Consider the following 20391-nt stretch of genomic DNA (forward strand, 5'->3'; position numbering starts at 1 on the left):
CTTTTGGCACCAAAACAGCCCTGACCCATCGGGGCATGGACTCCACTAAACCTCTGAAGGTGCGCTGGGGTATCTGCACCAAGACGTTAGCAGCGGATCCTTTAAGTCCTGTAAGTTGTGAGGTGCGGCCTCCATGGATGTATCTGGGTGCCATGTGTTCCCTAGGTAAGCGACGCACCCGGCCATCTACGTGATGTAAAAGAAAATGTGATTCATCAGACCAGGCCACCTTCTTCTAACTCTTATGCTCACGTTTCCATTGACGGTGCTTTCGGCATTGAACAGGGGTCAGCACAGGCACCCTGACTGGTCTGCGGCTACCCAGCCCCATACACAGCAAACTGCAATGCACTGTGTGTTCTGACACCCTTCTATCAGAACCAGCATTAACTTTTTCAGTAATTTGAGTTACGGCAGCTCATTTATTGGATTTGACCACACGGGCTGTCACCCCCTGCCCATCACTTTGTCGCCGTTTCACCGCTTTTCCATCCTTGGACTGCTTATGACAGGTAGTGACCACTGCAGACCGGTAACACCCCACAAGAGCTGCAGTTTGGGAGATGTTCTGACCCAGTCATCTAGCCATCGCAGTTTGGCCCTTGTCAAAGTTGCCCAGATCGTTCTGCTTGCCCATATTCCTGCTTCTAAGTTCTAACACATCAACTTTGAGGACAAAATGTTCACTTGCTGCCTAATATATCCCCCCCCACTGACAGGTGCTATGATAACAAGATTATCAGTGTTATTCACTTCACCTCTCATTGATCATAATGTTGTGGATGTTGTAGCTAGAAATGGGTGATTTTTTATCACCCCAGTGTCCCAATGGCACGTTGTGTTCGGTAATCCAGGTTTAAAAGGCTAAATGATCATCAGTAAACCCTTTGGCAATTATGTTAGCCCCTTGTTTCCATTTTTTTTTTAAATGGTAGGTGACGCCAATTTTTTGTGTTCAACAGATTTACGTACGTTTTTTAGTAATAAATTCATTTATTCGGTATATTAGTGCAAATAAAAATTTGTAGGTAGCCACATAAGGTGAGTAGCTAAACAAGCCCAAGGTAAACCTTTAAATAGATGTTTTATTCTTATTAAGTAACTGCTTCGGGTCCCGGACTGGCCATCTGGCATACCAGGCAGATGCTCGGTGGGCTAGTGGCCATTAGGCTAGTGGCCGATATAGCCTCTTCAGCCGCAGATCAGGTCCAAATGGCCAAAGAGGGTCCCCTTTGTTCTAGAAGATGTGTTAGAGATAAAAGCATGGAACATGGCTTTACCGAAAGTTCTTAATGTGATTTTGTGACCTTTGGATAGTAATTTATACAAAAAAAAGTTATTTATGTTACAGAATGTCAAGAAAGAATATATTTTATTAACACGATTTTTATTTCTAAGCCCATTTTGTGCTGTTTCTGTACAAAGATGTATAGTTATTTGGGATAACCCCACCAAGCTTCTTAAGCTAATAGAAAAGAGGGGCATGAGGGATGGAGAGGGGGGGAAGCTGGGGCAAAAGAAGGGGTTCCCCCTCCTGAAGAGGGGCACTTTATATTTATGTAAATATTTCCTGTGTTTGTTGCTAAATATGTAAATGTGTGAGTGAACTCCCGCAATTATATACATTTCCTGTACGTTGTAGAATCCACTGAGAAAGACGGAGATCCTAAGGCGGCGGTAACAAGACGCGTCCGGCTCCGGAGCGTTTGGCTGCACCCCCTCCCGGTTACATTATCATCCGCACGCTGCACTCATGGGAACCGGTTCAGACCGGACTGATGTTAGGCAGGGAGAGGAGGTGAAGCGGGTGGAGAAAAGAGGAGGGCTCCATAAAAACCAGACACAAATAGCAGAAAAAAAAGCCCAAGCTTTAGATCTGCCGGGATCATTGTCTGCGGAGAGCGTCCGCTCCGGGATCCCTAATTACAGCGGCGAGCCCCCGGCACCGTGCTTCCCTGAGCTGCTTCTCTGGGGACCCCCATCCACAAGGCTGAGAGTATGAGAGCAGGTAACCCCCCCAACGCATTCTTACGGCCTCTCTTTCTTTCCATCATCGCAATTCTGCTGTCGGTCCATACGAGATTCTAATGGCAGCCCTCTCGTAGGAAATACGGTATTCTTCTTGTGTGTTGGTTACACTCCGGCACATAAATGGTTAAGAAGACCCCACCAAGTTTGCTGTAAAAAAAGTTTACTTGGGATAGAAACTTATTTGACATCATCGAGTACCGAACGCATTGCGTGATGTAATCCCGGGGCAACGGGGATGGGTTGGCTTCCCATAACAGTGATGCAAAGGACCAGTAAGGACCAGTACTTTATCTGCTAATCACACATGATCCTTTCTGATAGATCCCAGTCTAAGCATGTTTTATTCATTAAGATGCCAGCATATTTTCAGGCATTTTATGCTATAAGGATCAGTGGGTATCAGTATGGTGGACCACCTGCCCCTATACATCTGTCTATATAGACCCCATGCAGGCTGATTCTAGAGGAGGCTACTAGGTTAGGGTTAATACAGTACATATGGCAGCCACATATAGACCATCTTTAGTTCCCCATAGAAAATATACTTAATGGTACAACTGATATCATTTTAAATCAGATCAACTCCAAAGGGATCTTTAGTAGCGCCAAATAACTGATTTGCATGCAGACTAATGGGTATGCAGCTGTTTCCCGATGAAGCCCACCAAAAGGGTTCTGAAACATCACCTATGCTTTGATTAATAAGCATTTATGGGATAAGGATCTCTGCTTATTATCCAGAGCTGATTTACTAAAAAGGTGCCGAGTCAGCTGATCGTAGCCGATCACTCGCCTTTACAAAGACCTTTGTTTTTCTGCTAGGCTGAACGATCTGAAAGGCATCCACTGGTGCATAGGAAAACAATGTTCTTAAATTGCCATCTTTTCTAACCTGTCCCTAAAGGACTCCGGTGATTGACCTGATGTGACCTTACCGATAATCACCACCCATGAGTTTATTCAAAATAAATGAAAGCAGAGATAACGACATATTCATTTTATTTTTTTATATATCTCTTTATGTGCCTTGTTTTGCTTTTATTTTGTTCTCAAGGCAATGAAGATTTAAGGTGAATGGAAAATGCAAGGCTTGAAACGATTGCACCAGAACATGTTTGATTTGGGACCTTTTTAAAGTTGTGACGCTGTATGACAATTCATAGCCCTTAAAAACATAGACTGTAGGAAGCACTGCGTAAATTGTTGGCACTATATAAATAAAAAATAATAAGAATTAATAATAATAATAACATCAAACATTACAGATCCCTTCTATTCTGTAAGTAAGTCTCGCACGTGTAGGGACGCATATACAGACATACCAAACAGGAAAAAAGAAGAAAATATATATAGTGTAAAATCATACAATAAATTGCACGCAGACAGTTTAGGAAAAAATGGCACATCAGACAAAATCTTTAACCTTGGATCTATAAAATACAGATGAACACCAATGGCGCAGTATCTACAATAAATCACACGGCACATGTTTAAATAATGAATACAGTAAGCAGGCTGTGTGTCTCAAACACGAGACGTGGAGCCCTTAAACATAAAGACTGTAAAACCCTTGAGTAGTATTGTCCCAGCATAAGAGAAAGATGATGTCCCATACATACAGGTGCACAACACTGCAAATAAATGTATCATCCATGCAGTACCTTTGTACATGTCATGCGTACGTATCCTTCAATTGAGCAATTTTTATTCTCCTAGACACAGCGATCCATAAAATTCAGGGTTACTTATTAATATGTGTGAAATGCTGATGAAGCATTACTGCTCAGAATCCTTGTAAATCAGGCCAAACAAATATACGATTGATAACTTCTTAGTAACTTCTTAGTAGGTAAAATACCAAAGACTTGATTTACGTTAAGGACAATATCTCTTTCAATACAGTTGAATCATTTTAGAAAATATTTACGTTATTTTACATTATGTTACATGATTAACAACCAGAAAACAAAAACATTCTCAGAAATAACTCCAAAAAAAGTTTGTCTCATCCCCATTTTCCCAGGGAATGCGCAACGGTCATGTGATGCAAAGAAATAGGTGTTTAATGAGATATTGTCATTGAAATTGAAAAAAAGGCTTTGTAACTGTTTCTCAAGTCATTTCCTTTTGTGTGGAACATCCAGTAGTTAGCAAACCTGGGAACTCATCCTCGCTTTCCTTCCAAGGGTACCCTAGCCTGGGAAGTTCCCATGTATGGTAGGCTTGCGAACTTTAACATATATAAATATCACAGAAATATAGAATTTGATGGTAGATAACAAGCATTTAGCCCATCTAGTCTACCCAATGCTTTTCTGATTTTGAAGTCTGTTAAGTAAATCCTGTTATTTCTTTATAGATACTTAGAAGCAGCCTTGTCTTGAGATGGCATATCAAAAGCCACCAGATGGTGGATGGGGCTGGGTCATTGTCACCATCTCCTTCTTCATCCAGTTCCTCTGTTATGGATCCCCTCTGGCCGTTGGGATTCTTTATGTTGAATGGCTGGACGTGTTTGATGAAGGCAAAGGGAAGACTGCCTGGGTTGGGTCACTGGCTGCTGGATTTGGTCTTCTAGCGAGTAAGTAACATCAGATTTATGTGCTTAATAAATTTGGCATTTGTTAATGAAAAAAAACCCCCCTAAAAACTGACTTGTTGAGTTTTTAAAAAATATCCATCTGCAAACACAGAATCTATGATAGGGATCTGGTGTCAAAAAACCTTTATCCCCTAGTTGTTCTTGTTTTTGCTGTGATCTTTACAAGAGCAATGTTCAGGCTTAGTGAGTATCTAGGGTATGTTAAGGGCAAAAATAATTGCACTGATATCAGTCATTTTACTGCCTCACACCTGTCCTCTGAACTCAATGATTCGTACAAACTGCCTTAGATCAGCAAACAGAAGAAGTCCAGGCTCCTTTTTTCCAGTGTATGCTTCATTAGAGATGAGTAAAGGCCCCTCATTATGGCCGTGGTAATAGCAGACGTTTTCTCTGCTGTTGAGCGTGGATGGATGTGCTTTCCATGAAGCCATTTGTAAGATAGATTATGGTACTTACTGGTAGGTTAATCGCTGTATTTGTCAGGTTAGATATATTCCCTTGTTTGCTACGTGCAATGCTGACTACCATTGGAAACTTCAAATGATTATAACTAACAGGACACTAAGAGGAAATAGCTAAAAAGTGAGCAGAAGCAAAAACCCAGTGGAAGCTTGAGGGACGACAATAGCTTTTTGTGTTTACTCAAAATCCGTATCCTCCCAGAGGCAAGAGGTTACTCTCTCTCTCTCTCCCCCATCCATGCCTGAACCTTGAGAAATGACATGAGGATGCAATCTGGAGCATATGTTCAGAAGATGGTCAGGTGGTCTGGAATGAAAGAAGGGGAAAAGTAAATAGGGAAAACTGACACCTACCCAGCCCACCTTCACCCCGGCCCAGCCGGATGTTCAAGTTAAACAGCAGAGTACATTGACTTAAATAAAGATAGGCTAAATCCAAATCTCCATTCCATCAGAAAGATCTTCATGAATTAGCACGACTACAATATATTGGTTGCACCAGTTAACCATTGTGGAAGGTCCCTCTGAGACATGTATGTACGGAGCAATCAATAATAATGTCAGAATGATTACCTTGCTGATTTTTTCACCTTTACAACTTTTTCCTGGTATGTATATGGCCCTCTGCAAGTATCTTGTGATGAGGGCATCTTTTACTTGATATTAAACTCTCCTTCACCAGATTGCTGATAGATACTTTGGGAAGAAACTCCCAATTACACTTGCATTTCAAGAAAGCTTGCTCTTAATCACATTACTGGTAAACCAAATAATATTAATTATTTGAGACCATCTCCTACTTAAATCATTAAAATTATATTATACATAAAATGATGCGGGAATAATCGCACATTTGGTTAGCTATAGTGACCAAGAATAGTCTATGATATAAAGTTAATTTGGGATTTGGCTCAATCCGGAATCAAGTTTTTTGAAAGGGACATTCTTTTTGCTTAAAAAAATAATAAATCTTTAATTTACTTTAGAGGTCATTTTACCCCGCCTCCAATCAGCGTGATCTCTGGAGCCTTACTACTCCTATTCCATGTGTTCGAAACCCTAAATCATAATAAAAATGGTTAGTGGTTGGTATATGGAATTCTTATAAATTATTATAAATATAACACAGAGAACTATTTTAAATTTGAATCTGCATAAAGTGGGCTGGATTCCATTTCAATAATATACAACACAATCTGGATTAATTTGAATTTAAACCTTTCTACAAAGAAACTTTTGTGTTTAAATAAGGGCAAGATAAAGGTTATTTTCATACCTTGCTCTAACAGATTTAATAAAAGGGAATTATGAGAATTGCAAAACATTCTTGAGTTGTTGGAATAGTTTTATTTAATCCCCAAATAAATTGTCTGATTATTCTAATTACAACCAGCGCCGTAAATCCCAGTTCAATAAAGGTCACCTACACTAAATCACATTAGCATGATGGTAGTACAGGGTCTCCTAGTGAATGTGAATGGAAAGCAATCAACGATTCAATGGAAGTGCTTTCATTTCATTAAATGCATTAACTATTTTGACTTTACAGGGTCTAGTTAGCAATTCATATGGTTAGGGTATATTGTGATACCCTCATAGGTTCTGCAAAGAACAAGCTCGGGGGATTTACCTTTTGCCTAACATCCAGTTTTTGTGGGTGGTCATTGATCTCAAGAGGGACTCAAGATGGGAGTTCAACTTGCAGGAATCACGACAGAGTTTCTCATTTTTTGTGAGACAGAATGTTCATTTCAATAGGACAGACCATGCAATAGACCATGTGTTTCTAAGATACCATGTTATAGTTTAATACAAAATGAGATGTTGTAACAGACCTAAAAGATTGTTTGGCCAATTGTTGTTTACCCAAAGGTCAAAATATGGAGATAACAGTATCGGTTTATAGTTTATACAATAAATGTGGTGTACCAGCAGGAGATAATGACAATCATAAAATGAGCAATATGTGAAGCCTTTAGACCAAGGTAACCAGTTTGCTGCGGGTAAATAGGACTACGTTTTAAATTCACAACCCCATTCTTCCATGCAAGGCTATAATAAGGGACGGGAGGACTGTATAAGGTAGCTTAGAGCACTATAAATAAAAAGAGAAGTATTTAACCCCCCCAAAAATACTAAAATGGGGGGAGCTTGCTTTAGTAGTGGAAGCAAATTAATATGTAAGCATATTTTCCATATAGTTTTATATAATAATAAGTCATAATACATGTTTACGGTGCCTGACAGCCCCACCGAATAAGAATATTTCTTAAAGTACTATGTGTGTGGTTTAAATATACATTTTTCAGAATGTAAAACATATAAAGCACTTATCTAAAGTAGAATCTGCAGCTCTGCAGCTGCCCTCCTCATATGTGGTTCAATGATGTTTGACACTTAAAGTGGTAGGAAAGTGTCGGGAAACAAAACAATAGGAACGTTCCCTCACGTGTGTAAATACATGCAAAGACCTCTTCTGTGGTTAGCGGGTATGTATTTATCATGGTGAAAGACACCTCGGTGTGCAAAGTAACAGTGCCCTCTGCCCTAGCGTGACATGGGAAGAAGCCTTTATACAGCAAAGATATACAAATATCAGAGATTGTCATCTGTTTGCATTCAAGAAGTATTTAGGTGTTCGTGTTCTTAACAAAATTAATTCTTGGCAGGTCCATTGTGCAGTGCGAGTGTGTCCTCATTTGGAGCGCGCCCAGTGACCATCTTTAGCTCATTCTTGGTGGCTGGTGGACTTATCCTGAGCAGTTTTGCACCCAATCTGTACTTTCTTTATTTTTCGTATGGATTTATGGTTGGTAAGTTCATTTAACTTCCGTATTATCTATATTACAAATAATGGAATGATCCAATAAGTATGAATATTTCATTTCTTCCCATGGTGTCAAGTGGTCACTTTTGATTTATTGCTCCAGTTGCGCTGACCTTCTCTCAGACAGCTAGACGCATGACGGCCCGATATTGACTATGTTAGTATTTTTGTTATTTGAGTACATGATGATTGTGTTGGTAAGTAATGTATTCTTCATTGTATATTCTTCCAGGTTTTGGGTGTGGCCTATTGTATACCGCAACCGTGACTATTACATGTCAGTATTTTGAGAAACGTAGAGGACTCGCTCTTGGGATCATTTCAACAGGTGAATTATCTTAATAAGACAGATTTGAATTGTACTTTAAATATATTATTTCATCCTTTGCCTTATTTCGGTTAATGGTCCTTTTTCTGTTCATGGATACTCCTCCTTACAATGTTTTTAAAATGCATGTAACAAGGTCATGGGAAGATAGTTTAAAATTTTTAAATTAAATAAATCATTAATATATAATTAGGAGCCGGAGCCGGATATCTCGGGATACAGTTTTGGACAGTGTACCCTTGGTTTAGATTTGGACAGAGCTGCCCACGCAATGTGTCGTGATACGGTGCAGTACAACACGTTAAAAACCTGGACCATAATTTATATTGGGATATATATTCTTGGGGAGTATTATTGTCTTAATTTATACATGTGTATTCCTGCTGTTCTTAATACTAGCTCCACATCTTGTGTTTCTATATTTGCAGGTTCAAGTGTTGGGACTTTTATATATGCAGGTCTTCAAAAGGAGCTAATATCACTCTATGGATTGGATGGGTGTTTGTTAATCGTTGGTGCTCTGTCTTTAAATATATTAGCATGTGGCATTCTAATGAGACCTTTGCCACAATCACCCAAAGCTTCTCCACTGAAGATATGTCCAGAGAAAATTCCAGATACCTACCTCATCTACCATGAAAAAGGTTGTAACAGTGAAGAAAATATAGGGACGATTGTCAAAACATCAGTAGATGACTGCAAATTGGAAACCCTCCTCCATAAGAACAAGTTTACAGCTCTGCCCACAACAGAAAAGGACAATTGTATCAGCAAAGTGGCGGAGGCACATACTTGCAAACAACTAGCAAAGAACAAATGTCACCGATACTTGGATTATTGGGAAAATACGATTGACCTATTCAAAAACAAAGTGTTCTCGGCACTGTTTGTGGCCATTTTGCTTTTTGACATTGGAGGATTTCCTCCTGCTTTACTTTTGGAGGATGTAGCAAAAAGTGCCAATATTGACGAAGAGTCCATTGTTGTGCCACTTATCTCCATCTTTGGCTTCATGATGGCCGTTGGGAAGCTCAGTTTAGGTATCCTTGCTGATTTTAAATGGATGAATACATTGTATTTGTATATTTTTACTTTATTCCTGACAGGACTGGCCTTATTTGCCGTGCCTTTTGCAAACTCATACGCTGCTTTAGCTTTTCTTGCCGGGACACTAGGATTTTTATCCGGGAACTGGTCAATATTCCCTTATGTGACGACAAACACCGTGGGGCTGGAAAAACTAACACATGCCTATGGGATACTGATGTTTTTTGCTGGAATTGGAAATTGTCTTGGACCGCCAATAGTTGGTAAGAGCTTATTTTGCCTGCAATCTTTCTTCTTCTAAATAGATCTTGACTTCTCGCTATTATCATTAAACTGTCTACTAGAATATGTATAAGGATTTTGCTAGCTTGTATGGCTCTTTCAGCCAATAAGTATGTAGGAGTGCTGTTTTTTATTCGTAACTCTTTTCCCATTAGAATGGACAGGCTTTCCAGTGCGCCACTGTTCAACGGGCCGGTTACGCTACACTAAACTTTACTCTATAGCACACAATATATAGCAATATGCAGGAATATCATATTCATAGTAAGGATGAAAGCCTAGGGCAGAGCCCAACCATGTTGCTGACCCCAGTACAGTGTTGCTGGTTCTCTGTAATAGCCAGTATCACTGCCCCTTAAGCAAAGCCATAAACGTATATGTCTATTTAATTTAAACTATATTAAACATATTTCTTTTTGCTTTCAGGCTGGTTTTTCGACTGGACCCAGACATACACCATAGCATTCTATTTCTGCGGAACATGTGTTCTCTTGAGTGGACTCCTTTTGTTAGTAGTGTCTTTACCACTTTGGGATAAATGTAAAAAGAAAAAGCAGGAACCATCTTCAAAAAGCTACATTTATAAAGTAGCTTCAACTGTTTAACGGGTTACAGCAATAAGAAAGAAAGAGAGAAAAAAAGTATAGATAGTTTGTTTGAAATTATTGTAGTACTCAATATAAATTGAGCATTAGAAGGTAAAGCTGAAAATCGTTCACTAGTCTCAGGTACTATCCAAAACAACATAAGTGTTTATTGCATTATACCTTTAACGAGCCACCAGTGACGCACCCCGCCTGCCAATCTGAGGACCCCCAGGTGTCCCACTGCGCAATAAGCCGGTTACGGGAAAGATCTTTGATCTATTCAACCGGCTCATCTACACTATGGAGGCACACATTAGAAAGTGCAGCACACCTTTACGACACAGAGCTCGTTATTGGTACAAAATGTTTATTTCAATAAAAGCACACTGTTCATCTGTTTCACAACACACCAAAATAACCATTATTAGTATTGTTTTCTGCCACAACCTATTTGATATGTTAAATGCTTTAAGCCATTCAAAAGCGATTCTTGTGGATATAGCAGACAACAGGGTATTTACTAGACTTGGGCACCAGGGGGCCTCTTCGTGTTCGTCTTCGTGCTCGTCTTCGGGGGAAAAAAAAACTTCGTATTCCGCAAATATTCGCCTGGTCCTGTCTTCTCTTCGGGCGAATATTCGTGGACATTCTTCGTGTTTGTTTTTTCTTCGTTTTCCCCGGTTAAGGGGTTAATACGGGGTTAAAGCCGCTCTGGCGCCAGGAGTTTAAATGTCCGTATGAGCAACTCTATTGGTCGTCAGCAGGGGGCTCGTCTGCCATTGGTTGATGGCAGACGAGCCCCCTGCCGGAGACCAATAGGGTCGCTCATACAGACTGCTAAACTCCTGGTGCCGTAACTTGTCCGGCAGATCCCACTGGTCTCCCTGTTCTAGCATTTATTAACTGGGAGACCAGTGGGATCTGCACCAATAAAGTTGGACCAATAAAGTCGCTCGTACGGACATTTAATTGAACAGGGAGGGAGACCAGTGGGATGTGCCGGGTAAGTTGCAGCATTGGGGTTTTAAAACCCCAATGCTGCAACTTACCCTGCAGATGCCACTGGAAATCCATAGGTTCGCTGTCAGGGGTTAACTTACAAAGACCGTGCGAATCAACCAATTGGTTGATGCCAGAGGAGGTCCCTGTAGGCGACCAATAGGCTCATTCGCACTGCCCTGTAACCTGTGACGGCGAACCTGCGGATTTCCACTTCCGGGAACTGCCGCGAAGACAAGGTAAGTTAGAAGGGGGGGGGGGGGAATGGTAGACGAAGACAATCACGAAGATCTTCGTGGTGTGTGTCTTCGTCTTCGCCTATGTTTTACCGCCGCCGTCTTCTCTTCGGCGTGTCTTCGGAACGAACACGAAAACACACTCTTGGCAGGAAAGGTGTTGACAGCTTAATAGTTATATCAATGGAGTCCGTAGTTGAAGTTGACATCAAGTCAGCATACAAAAAGGTATAAAGTAAAGCTTATTTAACTTTATACCTTGCCTACATTGGCACAATAAGAGATGTCAACTTCAACTAAAGACTGCATTTTCTCTTGAGCTTATACAGATATATTCATTTTTCTTATTAATAATTTTGCTTTGATGGCAGGAGAAATTATATATGTTTTCTTTTTAAATACTTAATACCTGTTTGCTTTTGTCTTTTTTTTTTAATTTATATTTATTAGAAAATAGTTTTTAGAAACAAATCTGTACATCTTAAAAAGCAAGTGACCATTGACGTAGCTAAGACTTCCTTAGTACAGCATTGTATAGTCACTCCAATTCTTTCCAATTTTAAGGCTTTTAGAAAGCCCCTAAGATAAGATTTCCCATGGAAAATCACTTTATCATTTTATATTTATGGAGACACTCCCTTTTAATGCTATATCTCCCACTTTAGGTCTTGCAAGGAGATTAATGCAGATGTATTCTTCATCTTTAAATGTATGCGGCCGTCAACCTTTATGTCAAAAAGTAATCTTCTCAGGAATTAGCATACCCAAAATATGGTCGTTAAATCAGTGTTTTTTAAGGGAAATTTTCATTTAAACGATACAATGTTATTTCACAGAACATATATTCAAATCTACTTTGTGTAGGTGGCAAATGACTGCTCCATGTCTAATGGATAAATACTTGATGAATTCTAGAAACTGTGACTTTGCTTTGTATTTTGTTCACAATGAGAAAATCCAAAGGTCACAGAAGTAAGGTGCCCAGGCCGTCCTATGTGTCCTTAAACATATATGGACTCTACCTTTCCCACCCAAAACGTTTGATGTAGAAAAACAAAAAGAACCTTAGACAATATATATCGATGAACTTGGTAAGAATAAATCCAACTATCATACATGAAAAGAGGGTCTAATAATATTTTGCCATTACAATCTACATTGCATTACAATAATTTACTTATATTTTTAAAGAAAATTTCCCTTAAAACTATTGCAGGACTTTGCAAAACGACCATAAAAATCTAAATTCTAGGCACACACAATTTGTCAGGTGTATTTAATACTTGTGCCTATGTATGTGTGATTATTATCAGAAAGTATTAAAAGGGCCCATGTTTCTTACTTCAAGTAATATATTATCTAGTACGGACTTTTTATTTTATTATTTTTTATTTTAGAATATGCAATACATTACCTTTTTTATCTACTTGTTTGTCCGATCATTGTTTGATATAGTCCATGGAGCGAACTATCTCTATAAAGATGTTTTGGACAATGCTCAGGCATTCTGTTGTCTATGACAAAACAGGAGCAATACATTTATTATAGGTCTTATCACAGAAATTAGACAAGTTCTAAAAATGAGTTTCGCGAAAGGCAATATTTAATTTAATGTTAAATTATGTAATTAAGTAATGAGTGTTTCCCTTAAATGTTTCGAAGGTCTTTCACGTTATTAAAATCTAATATAGCTGAGCAATTAAATGAACCATAACAGTAAGGAATACGAAATAATACCAGGACATTATCAGCTTGCATGTTAAAATGCGATTCTACGATTTCCTAATCACAACTCGGACTGTAGCTTTTTTGAGGGTTTATATGTAATTTCATGCAGCCTGTGTTGCTAGACTTGGAACTTATTCTCTATTATAATTCGTTTAAAATGAGGCGTAGAAAGCTTATAACCCTCCAAAGACCGAGATTTGAATTCTTAACTTTGCCTTTTATGAAGATGATAATTTTCACCTTTCCTCATTAACTCCGCAACATGACAGGCCAACTCGGTCCCTTAGAGGAGATGCAAAAAATGCCCTTTTCATCCTCAAAACCAGGCACATCTCATTGGGGTGCCTCTTTGATTTGATTGCCGTTAAAATTGAGAAGTTTTCAGTAAACTTAATTAAGACTCTGATAATGCAGGAGACACCAGAGAGTTGTTCTTTCTTCGAAGGCCCAGTTGGCTCTACAAAGGTTATTTCCTTTGAAACTAGTTTCTTTCATTTCAATGGCTTGCCTTTAATAATTTAATAGTGGCAATGGAGACATTTAACATTCACTTGTACCTGCTCATACACTACATTGTTTTTATTATATACATTCATACATAATTCATTTCAAAATGATACAAGCTCCAACGCACATTAGGTTTATCTAGTTGCTCAGCCATTCTATGGATCTTTTCTGGAAAAAAATGTATATCAATTTGTATAGTTGAATGCTCTTTTGTCATGAATTTTTTTTCACGCTGTTTTTGTATGTAACGTTTCCATTTTTGTAGTTTATAAATACTTTGGAATCAATACATGTAACAGACGCTGAGAAAAAATAAATATTAAAATAAAAAGATAATGTGGTCTGTGTGTTCGTTACTTTGGAAAGCTAATTGATTTGTGTGAAACATGTATGCATCATCATCCTGATATGGCCTGTTGGGGAGAAAAAAAGCAATCCTCCTTAATTAACACTTGACATGTTGGAGAATTCAAATCTTGCCCCAATAACCAGCTGCTAATTATGGATTATAGCCACAAATATCTATTATAGAGTAATGGACATAAACCCATTACTCTATAATAGATATTTGTGACTACAATCCACCGCTTTCCTAGGGATGTTAGAGAAGATATAAGCCCCGGAATCGATGCATACCTGGGAACTTCTGGGCTCCCGATGTTGGTGGGCGGTCCCACTGATGTCAGTGGATGGTCCCGCTGACATTAATGGGAGTTCCCGATGATATTAATGGGAGTTCCCGCTGACGTCGGTGGGCGGTCCCGCTGACGTCGGGGGCGTTCCCGCTGAAGAAACACCCCCACTTCAAGAACAAATGGGCGGGGGCGGGGCGTGTCAAGACCTCGCTCCTGCAACCCGGAGGATTTGGGTCTTGAACCGGAGAAGCGGAGAAGCAGTGCTCACCCGGCAATCTCTTGGTCAAACCCGGAGGGTTGCTAGGTATGGTAATGTGACAGGAATCCTATTTCTTTCTGGGTTTAATCAGGCATCCTTTATGGATCGAAGGTGGCGACCATAAGGGGTTCTGTACCAATTGGTTAATAATTTATAGTTAATTTCTTGCGTCTCAGAGACCACTGCACCTTTGTGAGTTAGAAATATGTTTTGCCATTGTTTCAGTGTTATCTGTAGACTGCAAGTCGTCTCCAAAAGATATTTTATATTGCAGTACTCATTTTTTTAATTGACAATTATAGGAAATATGCATGGTTAAACAGATTTAATTACTGATACGTTTTCCTTTCCCGTATTTTCCAGATTTTATAAAAAAAAAATACAGAAATCCAATTTATACAATGTATTGAGTTTACAGTCATCTCTCCTCTCTTCTCCAATAAATCACGGCCGGACGTTTTATTAACATTTAGGGTGGCCTGGGGGGCAATCGCCCCCCCTGCCCCCCTGGCCCAGCCCGCCCCTGATGGAAACGTTTAAATACATAACGTGATTTAGCAAAGTACAGGAAGGATGTTTATTTCAAAGTAAAAGAAATGTTAGAACAATAGATTTTAACCGAAAACTAGAGGGTCATAGGCTTAGATGTAATGTAAGGAAGTTTTACTTTATGGGAGAGTGGTAAATAAGTGGATCAGCCTCTCAGCAGAGGTAGTAGAGGCTAATACATTGAGGGGATGCTAAATCTGGGTATGCTGAATCTAAGATGAAACCAAGGACTGATTAAGGTGTAAGTCATTACAGGCGACAGGAGGCAAATCCCCTGTTAAATTGCAGCTTTACTATTTATATTATTTTGAAGCCAAATAAGCAAAAGCAAAATTCGAAAAGATACCTTTCATAAAAAAGGGCAGAAAAAAATAGATCGAAAAATACTGTTAAAAATGTGATGTCTGATACTGGTTTCAGTAGCGGATATTGGAAAAGGCCATATATGTATATAAACCAGTAATATAATATAATATAATATACCTGGCAAAAGATAATCTGGGGGTAAAAATAATCCACATTACATATAATGACAGTAGTAAGGATAAGGATATTGCTAACGTGTTGGACTATATTCCAAACCAATACTGAGCAGGGCGCTCCCTGTCCATATCAGCGTGTAAATGGAACTCCATGGAGACAAATTTATTGAGTCAGATCATGTGACCAGCAGTACTAGCAACACGGGCTTGCCAGAATGTATCAAACAACAAACAGGCACTTTAAACTTTCAATGAGGACATAACATAAAAAAAAATTTATTTTTAAATATTTTTAAGCTGTTTTTAATTGACTAAATACAGAATTGTAAATACTAATTTTTGATATGTCGGATCAAGGTCTCCAAACACTTAGTGAAGTCGGTTGAGGACAACACTTTTCCACAGGTCCACGGTTTAGTTATGGGAACAGGTGCCTCGATTCCCGGATGTGTAAGTATTTCTTTTATTTTTTTCAAGTAGTTTCTTTTGTGGTAAATGAACGCTATATGAAAACGTGTATTACTTACCTGCATAGCTCCTTGTGTTTTTAACTAATTAAGAATAATCCAGTCTGAAAATAGCCTTCGCTATCATAGGGTTAAATACTCCACAAGGAAGTGGTCAGACAACTGTATGTGTCTTACCATACCCCATATTTTTACACTTCTTGTATAGATTGATTGGATGAAGATGATTTTCCATGATTTACGTGAATATGAATGCAAATATTTTTAAATATGTATTTTGCAAAGATTTTGGGCATCAAACATGACTGGGAGATGGTGTTGCCCTTTAAGAGCTGGGATATACCTGAAGATAAATAAATTGGATGATCAACGATTTTTTAATAAACAAAAATTGAGAAGGATCATTTTAAGTGCTGTACTGCCAGTGCTGTATTTATGGTGGCTGTTGACCTAGACCTGGCACTGCACTCCCAGCTGCCACTTCAGACCTACTGAGGTATGGAGGACCATCTCATCCACTGCAGGTCTTCTTCCTCTACAGAGCCAAGATCGCTTTGCATTAGCTCATGTGGAGATAATACTGTGGCGATACCAATGCGGAGATGTTTGGTGTTTGATGTCCTCAACTGGCCCATTAAGGTCTGTGGTGTGATAGGGATGCCAATGACCCAATATGACCATGGCTCCTTGTGATGCAGACCTGGCAATTCTAGCTCCTTGAATCTATCATGCTGTCTTACTCCAGAATACACCACATATGTACTAAATATTTAATTATAACATAGACATAAATAGAATAGATATTGATGCTCATTTACTCATTTTCTCATTGTTTTCAAAGAAATCATTCTCTGCCGTTCGTGTTAAAAAAAACACCAATAAAGTCACACCAGAATCAGAGCCTCAGAACATGGTGCCAGAAGCAGTGTTTGGTGTTTCCTTAGACGAACTTAAAGTAAAAAATGGATGTGCTATCCCTTATGTAGTTAAAGAAATTGTGGAACATCTTACCATTTATGGTAGGTTGATCTCCAAATCAATATAAAATGGTGTGTCTTAAAAACAAACAGAAAAATGAAGTGTTAATAAAAACTAATTTCTTTGATTGTAGGTCTGAAGCACAAGGGTCTATTAAGAATCTCTGGTTCAATAAACAAGGTAAAGGCTTTGAAAGCAAAATATGATAAAGGAGAGAAGGTGGATCTAAATCAAGATGGAGATATAGATAGTGTAGCGAGTCTCCTCAAACTCTTCCTGCAAGAACTCCCAGAGGCTATAATCCCAGAAAATATCCAGCAGTCATTCATTAATGTTTACAAAGGTAAAGAAAACATTACTAATTGCAAAGATTATTCATTCAAAATAGCACACTTAGTATCAAAATTTTGCGGCTAATGCCCATTGTTTATGCTACCTATTACACAAATTGAATTACTTTCAATATAAAAATGGTCCCTTTATGTTAAAAGTGCCTTTTAAAGCAGTATGCTGAGGCTGTGCTGGCTTGGAATAAATGGAATGAATGATCAATGATCTCCCTTGTAACTGGCCCATTGATCATTGGGACACTGAGCTGGCCTGATTGCCCCAGAGAATGATCTGCTCCCAGATTTTGCGACAGAGGGACTACTGCTCCCCTACACTTGCAGCCCTATGCCAAGGACTAGGTGGCCTGTGGCAGAATATGTCACTGATTGTACTCCTCACATGACCAGCCTGGAATGACTAGAGAGCCACTTTTCCAGGGTCACTTTGAGACACAAAGTTAATGGGCGTTAAAGGAAACCTCTTAAATTCCATATTTTCCCTAATTTGTTCACGTACATATAGCATATTAATTAGTTTTGTTTTCATTTCTACTCAGGTTTAAAGAAATTACCTAAATTCTGATTTTAAGTCTATGTAGCATGACACAATGCTTATAGCAGGATTCTAATATAAATGCAAAGTAACTCACTTTGCCCTCGGTAAATGTCAAATGTGGGAATATGAATGTATATACATTTAAAAAATTAAAATGAAATATTAAAGATAATAATAACACAAGCAATTGATTGCATTATGACAGTTTCTCCAAAAATTCCCTTTGAAAGATAAATCTCCCCAATCCCACATATTTTGACGTAAACATCAGTTTTTCAGCATTCCTCACCCAGTTTCCCCCTGTGCCCTGACTATTTCTATTAAATATTATTGTATAAGGCTGTGGGAGGCAGTAATATTCTAAATGCTTAGTTTTTCCATCTTCACATTTTAATAACATATCTTAAAATTACATATCGTTAAGAACAAAGAAAAACATGTATGCCTTCAGAAAAAATAGTAATCTTACTGATACTAATACTTTATGATTATAGCACACAGACAAAATGAAGACGAATGTACAGAAGAGCTAAAAAATGTAATAAAAGGTCTTAATGACACACATTTTAATGTGCTTCACTATCTGTGCACCTTCTTAATCAAAGTGGCTTCCTATAGTGAAGTAAACTACATGACCTTGGAAAACCTTTCTGTTGTATTCGGCCCGAGCTTTTTAAGGTAAGTTACCCATACTTCAATTAATGCTGTTTCCTTTTAAGTCCAGTAAACAAACATGCATTTGCCAGTCACATGTTCTGGCCTAGGCCTACTAGGACTTGTTCAGAGGGGTGGACGGTCTCCCTTTTGGACTATGAGGCCCTTGGTGTGTCACTGCTCAATGGGCCAGACAGAAGAGAGATCTCCCCAACCAGCCTGACCTAGGGCAGTGTGAAAGGTAAATACATCTCTGTTATCAACATATAAACAGTAATTATTACAATCACTACTATTTTTTGTACGTTAAGCACTAGCATACATGGCTACTACAACATATACTAAAATCAATAAAAAATGTCATGGAGATTACTTATAAAGCTCCATTCTGGTGCAAAGTTTTAAAAGTTGCCTTATTACCATAGTGACCAGAGGAATGTTCCTGTTGACTGGGCCATTTCATTGGTTTCTATGGCGATAGCAATTCTAATTTTAGGAAAAGTTTAATTGGAAAGGGCAAAGCCGGAGATGTTGGGTAGAAGAGGTAATGTTGAAGATACTATTGGGCTTTATCATAGATGTTTCAGTAGGGGTTTGAATGCCATATGGATTAAAGGTAAAGTGAAGGTTGTGCAAGAAAGTTTAGAGAATGGGTAACAAACTAGCCATTATGATTTGGAGTAGAATTAATCCACTATTAATGGATGATATATATATATATATGTAGCTAATACAATATATAGGCACATAGGTCTTAGTTTAAGATACTGCATGCCCTTGTTTTGGCTCTGTTCCTTAACACACATTTGAGTCCTCAGCTTTGATGTATATGCAATACATATAATAGAAACTACAAAATTAAATATAACTTTGATTAATGAAGATGCATAAAAGTGGGTCATCTACAATATTATTGTATCAGCATTCAAAGTTCTGCCAACTAACATGATCAATGCATAAATGTTTAGGGGGCTTTTTGCTCCCTGTGTCGTGTTTTGCCTACATGTTCTATACTCATGAATATGTTACCTGATGGTATCCCACACCGATTAATTTGTAATTAGTGACTGCCTGCTGCATATGTTGGGTAACGACTGGGCCACCAAATGACCTCACAGATGAAGCATCGTGTATAATTTTCTAAGTGCTGGTATTATCATATATTAGGTCCCAGTTAAAAGAAATGTGATGTGTGATCTCTCTATTCTACATATAATGACAAGGTTTACAATGTATTGCTAAGGTTATTAACTAACCCAGTTTTTTTGGACAGGGTGGGATTTAGCCCTAATGTACATGAGGAACAGGCTCTATGCAATGCTTTATTACTGCATATACTTAAGAACTGTGACAAGTTGTGCGGAGAGTTTGTGACAACTCATATTGTACCACAGGTAAGAGTATGCCATTTTCCCCAAATTCTACATATTATATGACATGAACATACTATTCTCATGGGGCTGGTTTTCCTATAAGACAGACTAAGTTCTTACTTATCTACATGTTTTCCCCATGTCCTTCTCAGGGCAGAGATCTGATGTCATGTCCAACCTTGGAATGAGAAAGAGTGGGGTGGCTCGAGTTGCCTAGGCCAGCTCTGTACACTGACCCCCATAAATACAAATCTGGCAACCAAGGGATGTAAAAAGCTATGTGAGATGCAGGTCTCACAAATAGCTCATGCTGTTTTTTAACCCTTAGAACAAATTTATCATACAGAATATAACACAATAAAAATCTAAATTCCTTCTTACCTTTCTTTGATTTTAATCTCCATGTAGGGAAGATGCTAAAATAATTAACAGAAAGCAAGAATTATACCTTATTTTGCCCTTTGCTACTTT

The 20391-nt window shown here is 38.5% G+C and overlaps 2 protein-coding genes across 2 annotated transcripts; both read left to right on the forward strand.

Annotated features, from left to right (window-relative positions):
- Positions 1–4416: 4416 nt before the first annotated feature.
- LOC149299006 (monocarboxylate transporter 9-like) lies at positions 4417–10186 on the forward strand. Its single transcript, XM_089486953.1, has 5 exons — positions 4417–4612; positions 7767–7910; positions 8157–8252; positions 8681–9562; positions 10008–10186. The coding sequence occupies exons 1-5, from the start codon at positions 4417–4419 to the stop codon at positions 10184–10186; spliced, it is 1497 nt and encodes a 498-aa protein (XP_089343079.1).
- Positions 10187–16624: 6438 nt separating this feature from the next.
- On the forward strand, positions 16625–20108 carry LOC149299007 (protein FAM13A-like). The gene is made up of 6 exons (XM_089486821.1): positions 16625–16669; positions 16872–17049; positions 17142–17351; positions 18388–18571; positions 19821–19941; positions 20073–20108. The coding sequence occupies exons 1-6, from the start codon at positions 16625–16627 to the stop codon at positions 20106–20108; spliced, it is 774 nt and encodes a 257-aa protein (XP_089342947.1).
- Positions 20109–20391: the final 283 nt, after the last annotated feature.

The sequence above is a fragment of the Sceloporus occidentalis genome, unplaced genomic scaffold, assembly GCF_023333645.1.
Source record: "Sceloporus occidentalis isolate IW3139 unplaced genomic scaffold, rSceOcc1.0.p SCAF_30, whole genome shotgun sequence".
NCBI lineage: Eukaryota > Metazoa > Chordata > Lepidosauria > Squamata > Phrynosomatidae > Sceloporus > Sceloporus occidentalis.